We start from the raw sequence: 6,334 nt of genomic DNA on the forward strand, positions 1-6,334 counted from the left end.
TCAGACAAGGCGCACGAGTGCCCAGTGCTTGGAGCAGGGTTAAGATTTGACCGAGAACAAAAGAATGCTTGCCAATCAGAAAACGCTACCCCAGAAGGAAAATAACCCCTCTTTGTGTCTCGAAAGCCCTTTAATTAGCAAATGCCCTGGTTTCTAACACGCATTAAAACTTTTCTATGTAGATTCCAAATGGAAAGATCAAATGGTTGTTTCTGCAACGGAGATGGGATCCCAGAAGGCCACACACCACAGAACGAAGGGGAAACAGGGCAACCGAAGGCGCTCAGTAAATCGTACGGAGAGTTCCGGGGCACTCGGTCTCAGGTTACTTTCATAAGCATTCCCCCAGAGCTGCCTTAGCGTCCTCCAACCCCACCCCCAACCTCCCGGGCTCCCTCGGCTCCCGACCGTGCGCGGGCGGGGTGGCTGGCTCTTGAGTCCCGCACACCCCCAGCTCCTGGCCCTCTCCTCCGAGGGTCTGCACTTCCTCCCGCCACAAGTCCCCACCTCTGCCGACTCGGGTTTCTCCTTCCAGGAGGCCCCCGTCCTTGTAACTGAGGGAAGGAGAGGGGATTGTGGCTTCATGTGGTCGTTGGGAGTATGGGGAGAAAAAGAGCGATCTTCAGTTGCACCCCCTTCCCGACCCACAGTGATGCTAACCAAAAGCCTCCCGCCCAAGCCAGCCAGGCAAGGCTAACGTGACTCTGGGTCACGTCTCTCCGCCCAAGCGCTGCGCTATTCTCAGCTTCTCGCTGAAGCCTTTGGCGAATGCGCCCTTCTGCTCAGGAATGTGTGTTTTGGGGTACCCGGAAGAGGAACCAATCTCTCAAGCAAATTCCCTTTCTGGTGCGTTCTTCTCCCCTGAGCCAATTCTGGGTAAAAGTTTCTCCTAACTTTTCTCTCCCAGTCCCCCGCCCCTCCCCTCAGGAATCCGCCCAGAGCGCTTCAGGCACCGCCTTCCTCCTTCCCTCGGCCGCCCCTTCCGACTTCCACCCAATCGGAAGGCGTCTACAGAGAAAACAAAGCGCGCCATTGGACCTCCGGAGGGCTCGGGACCCGCCCCCGAAGTGGTTTGTGAATGGGGGGAGGGGAGGGGGCGGGGCGGCCCAAAACCCTGCGAGCCCGACTCTTCTTCTAGCCACCAGCGCGGCTCCCAGGCTTTACTCTGCGCTCCTTCCCTGGCGGGCGGCGGCGGACGCGGGCACTAGCCAGCCCGGACTGCTCGGGCAGGAGAGGCCAGGCGCAGACAGGCCGCGGGTGCAGGAGCCTTGGCACTTATAATTCCGCGCAACTGGGTTTCCAAAAAGAACTCGCCCAGCTCTTAGCTCCTGGGCACCGATCGGACTCAAATTGAGAACCAAACGTTTGACTGAAACTTGGGGCCGACCTTCCCGGGGCTGAAGGAGGCTCGAGGTTTGGAGGAGGAGACGGCCGCCCGCGGGGCCTCGAGGCGAGAAGGCGGAGCTGTACCGCCGAGGCGGCGGCCCGGACGAGCAGGCGGAGACGCGGGGCTCTGATCTGGCGGAGGCCCGCCTCGGTGTGGGGGACGTGGGCATCGCCGTGCGCCCGGGGCTCGAGAGACTTGAGCAAACTTTGAAAGGTAACCGGAGACGCTTGTAGCCCGTCGCCGAAGAGAAAGCCGCACCGTTACGTCTCGGCGGGGAGGGTAAGGCGACACCCTACCCCCGATCCCCCAGCCCAGGCCCAGGAGTTTGAGTCCCCGGCGGCCTCGTGAGTGCCACGCGGAGGCGGCTGCGGCGCCCCCTCGGCTGGCGGCCTCGCCCCCGCCGTGCAGGCACCCTAGCGCCCTCGGCTCCGCGCCGCCCACGGCCCGGCCCCGGCGCCGGGAGGACTCTCATGCGCCGGGCGCGGCGGCGCCTCCCTGCATCGAAGCCGCTCCCCAGCGCCTCGTCTTTTTCCTCCAGCTGAGAACGCCACTGCACTCGCGGCCCGCGATGCGGGGCCCCGGCACTGCGGCGTCGCACTCGGCCCTGGGCCTGTGCGCCCTGGTGCTGGCGCTTCTGGGCGCGCTACCCACGGGCTCCCGGGCTCAACCGTACCACGGCGAGAAGGGCATCTCGGTACCCGACCACGGCTTTTGCCAGCCCATCTCCATCCCGTTGTGCACGGATATCGCCTACAACCAGACCATCCTGCCCAACCTGCTGGGCCACACGAACCAAGAGGACGCCGGCCTCGAGGTGCACCAGTTCTACCCGCTGGTGAAGGTGCAGTGTTCTCCCGAGCTGCGTTTCTTTTTATGCTCCATGTACGCGCCCGTATGCACGGTGCTCGACCAAGCCATTCCTCCGTGCCGCTCCCTGTGCGAGCGCGCCCGCCAAGGCTGCGAGGCTCTCATGAACAAGTTCGGCTTCCAGTGGCCTGAGCGGCTGCGCTGCGAGAACTTCCCGGTGCACGGCGCCGGCGAGATCTGCGTGGGCCAGAACACGTCCGACGGCTCCGGGGGCGCGGGCGGCGGCCCCACCGCCTACCCTACTGCTCCCTACCTGCCAGACCCGCCTTTCACTGCCATGCCCCCCCAAGATGGCAGAGGCCGGTGGTCTTTCCCCTTCTCGTGCCCGCGCCAGCTCAAAGTGCCCCCCTACCTGGGCTACCGCTTCCTAGGTGAGCGCGACTGCGGTGCCCCATGCGAGCCGGGCCGTGCTAACGGCCTTATGTACTTTAAAGAGGAGGAGAGGCGTTTCGCCCGCCTCTGGGTGGGTGTGTGGTCGGTGCTGTGTTGCGCCTCGACGCTCTTCACAGTGCTCACCTACCTAGTGGACATGCGGCGCTTCAGCTACCCAGAGCGACCCATCATCTTCCTGTCGGGCTGCTACTTCATGGTGGCTGTGGCGCACGTGGCGGGCTTCCTGCTAGAGGACCGTGCCGTGTGCGTGGAGCGCTTCTCGGACGATGGCTACCGCACGGTGGCGCAGGGCACCAAGAAGGAGGGCTGCACCATCCTCTTCATGGTGCTTTACTTCTTCGGCATGGCCAGCTCCATCTGGTGGGTCATTCTGTCCCTCACTTGGTTCCTGGCAGCTGGCATGAAGTGGGGCCACGAGGCCATCGAGGCCAACTCGCAGTACTTTCATCTGGCCGCGTGGGCTGTGCCGGCGGTCAAGACAATCACCATCTTGGCCATGGGCCAGGTGGACGGGGACCTACTCAGTGGAGTATGCTATGTGGGCCTCTCTAGTGTGGATGCGCTGCGGGGCTTCGTGCTTGCGCCCCTGTTCGTCTACCTCTTCATCGGTACGTCCTTCCTTCTGGCCGGCTTTGTGTCTCTCTTCCGCATTCGCACCATCATGAAGCACGACGGCACCAAAACAGAGAAGCTGGAGAAGCTCATGGTGCGCATCGGCGTCTTCAGCGTGCTCTACACCGTGCCAGCCACCATCGTGCTGGCCTGCTACTTTTACGAGCAGGCCTTCCGTGAGCATTGGGAGCGCACCTGGCTCCTACAGACTTGCAAGAGCTACGCTGTGCCCTGCCCTCCGGGCCACTTCCCGCCCATGAGCCCCGACTTCACAGTCTTCATGATCAAGTACCTGATGACCATGATCGTGGGCATCACCACCGGCTTCTGGATCTGGTCTGGCAAGACCCTGCAGTCATGGCGTCGTTTCTACCACAGACTCAGCCACAGCAGCAAGGGGGAGACTGCGGTATGAGCCCCGGTCCTTCCCCCACCTTTGCCTCTTGTACCTCCTTGGAGGAGGAGAGGCGTGGTAGGGAAAGAACCGCTGGGTGGGGACTTGTTTCTGTAAGCTACCCCCTCCTCCACTGAGCTTTAACATGGAAGTGAGATGTTATTTGGAGGTGAGAAGAGATTTGGGGGTTAGAGGTGGTTTTGAGAGGAGGCCTGAGTGAAAAGTAAAAAGGCAGTGTGGGTGAAAAGACTTCCGGCGCTAAGACCTGCAGGATGGTGCTAACTGTCAAAGACAGGCCGGCTAGGGCCTTGAGGGAAAGGTTGACCTCAGCAGAGACTGGCGAGTTCTTCCCGGCGCCAGAGCTCAGCCAGGGTTGAGTCCAATCCCTGCTGCAAGGCAAGTGGCTGTCCTCACTCCAGTGAGGCCGGGGGAGGGGGAGATAGCGTTCTGTCTGCAGCCTGTGCTTTGTTGGGAAGATGGGGGCCCCCTGTGGTGCCCTTGTCAAGCGGTGGTCAAACCATAATCTCTTTTCACTGGGGCCAAACTGGAGCCCAGATGGGTTAATTTCCAGGGTCAGACATTACAGTCCGCCTCCCCGACCCCCTCCCGCCTTGTTTTTCCTCCCCTACTCCTTTCAAGTCTGGTAAAAATAAGCATTTGGAAGGCCGGGGAGGCCTGCCTGCTAGAATCGTAACGCGAAGCTGCGAAAGAGAACGCTAACATTTCCGAGAGGAGGCCAAGGAGATGAGTGGTAGATGATAGTCCTGCTACTTTTTTCATTTTTCTTGGGAAGGCGCGAGGCAGAAAGAAAAAGAATGTTTTGTTTGGTTTCATACCCTGAAAAGAAGAGATGACTTGTTGCTTTTCAAAATAGGAATGCATTTCCCCCTTGTCTTTGTTGTAAGAGACAAAGGGGGATACAAAAGTGTCTCCCTGAGGAAAGGCTTAACTGTGAAGGCAGCAGCTTTTATAGGCAAAGCAGCAGAAATCTGCGGTTTCCCTTCGGTTGTTAATTTGGTTGAGATAAACATTCCTTTTTAAGGAAAAGCAAAGGGCACCGTGCTTTCGTACCCATTCAGCCAAAGGTTCTGACTTGAATAAAGGAAATGCAAGGAGTTTTGTTATTTGTTTTAAACAGATTTAATTCAGAACACATGATCTAACAGGCTCTGGTAAACAGCTTAATGAAATCTCCCTCCATTCCACACCCCCATAAACCTAAGTTTCGGGGGTTTTGTCTCCATCTCCTTCCTTCCAATTTGTGTGTGTGTGTTTTTGGGGTTTCTTTTGGTTTTTTGTTTGTCTTTTGGGGGGTTGGTTTTTTTGTTGTTATTGTTGGTGTTTGGGGGCGTTGGGTTTTTTTGTTTGTTTGTTTGGTTGGTTTTTTTTTTTTTTTTCTTCAAGACAGTTTCTCTGTGTATCCCCTCCCTATCCTGGAACTCACTCTGTAGACCAGGCCTCAAACTCTGAGATCCCCTGCCTCTGCCTCCTGAATGCTGGGTTAAGTAGGATTAAGGGTGTGGACCACCACACCTGGCTCCCCATCCAGTTTGAATCTTCACAGTTAAAGAAGAGGCATAATACTGACAGAATCAAAAGGAAGGGAAAGTTAAAGAGTTAAAAACATTTTGCCTACAAATCTGAGAAACCCATGCTGACCCTTCCTTTCTCTGGTTGCGTGAAGAGGTGATGTGTAAGGACCATCGTGAAGGGAGAGGAGAGCTTGTGCCAGGTTCAGGAAGTCATTAAAGGAAGGTACACTTCAAAGTGACTCTGGAGTTCTTTGAAATGTGCTAGAAGACTTAAACTTATTAATCTTAAATCGTATACTTTCTCATCCTGTAATAGAAGTCTGGTTCTTTGGCGTGATTGTGTAAAGCTAAGCAGAGCACCATGGGAGCTAACCTTTACTCCACCTCTCACACTGTCCTCCCGTCTTGCAGGGCTGCTCAGTTTCTCAGAGCAGTTGTTAAATTCCAATCAGGGGGGTACTGTCATGAGTACAAATTACTTTATATATATGTCACATTCAGTTGAATGGAGCTGCTCTTAAAGTGATCTTGTATTTCTGAGACTTTCAAAAAAACTAGATTGTTTCTAGCTGCCACTACACAAGTTTGGCATCTTTTGTGTTTTATCTCTTAAGTGCATGTGAAATTTGTAAAATAGAGACAGTGCAGTATGTATATTTTGTAAATCTCCCATTTTTGTAAGAAAATATATATTGTATTTATACATTTTTACTTTGGATTTTTGTTTTGTTTTGCCTTTAAAGAGCTACAATGAAACCCCACTTTATCACATGTACAGATCACAAATAAATTTTTTAAAAAATATAAAGCGAATGTTTATTTTCTCTTCCTGAGATAGTAAACCAAAGGACAAAACTTTATTGTGGAAAGAAGGTGTGTCATGGGGTGTGTCCCCCCATAGAAGAGGATGGTGGCCTAGGGTCCTGAAAGCTTTGATTGTCCTATGGCTTTGTTTTCTTCTTGTTTTCTGTTTCCTACTCCCCTCCATGGCCTCCTCAGCCACATTACCTCTCAGTTCTCAACATGAGGGTTGGGCCTTTTTGGGGTCACATATCAGATATCCTGCATAGCAGATTTCACGTGACAATTCATAACTAGCAAAATTACATTTATGAAGTGGCAATGAAAATAATGTTATGGTTGGGGGTC

General features: G+C 55.1%; 1 protein-coding gene across 1 annotated transcript; it reads left to right on the forward strand.

Moving 5' to 3' along the window:
• The first annotated feature begins 1,471 nt into the window (after positions 1-1,471).
• On the forward strand, positions 1,472-5,993 carry Fzd7 (frizzled class receptor 7). Its single transcript, XM_051190283.1, has one exon. It carries the CDS (start codon positions 1,956-1,958, stop codon positions 3,672-3,674), a length of 1,719 nt encoding a protein of 572 aa, XP_051046240.1. The 5' UTR covers positions 1,472-1,955; the 3' UTR covers positions 3,675-5,993.
• Positions 5,994-6,334: the final 341 nt, after the last annotated feature.

The sequence above is a fragment of the Phodopus roborovskii genome, unplaced genomic scaffold (genome assembly GCF_943737965.1).
Source record: "Phodopus roborovskii unplaced genomic scaffold, PHOROB, whole genome shotgun sequence".
Taxonomy (NCBI): Eukaryota; Metazoa; Chordata; class Mammalia; order Rodentia; family Cricetidae; genus Phodopus; species Phodopus roborovskii.

Excerpts from the sequence above, each read along its gene's own strand:
- Fzd7 (XM_051190283.1), top strand. The coding sequence starts at position 1,956 with ATGCGGGGCCCCGGCACTGCGGCGTCGCACTCGGCCCTGGGCCTGTGC.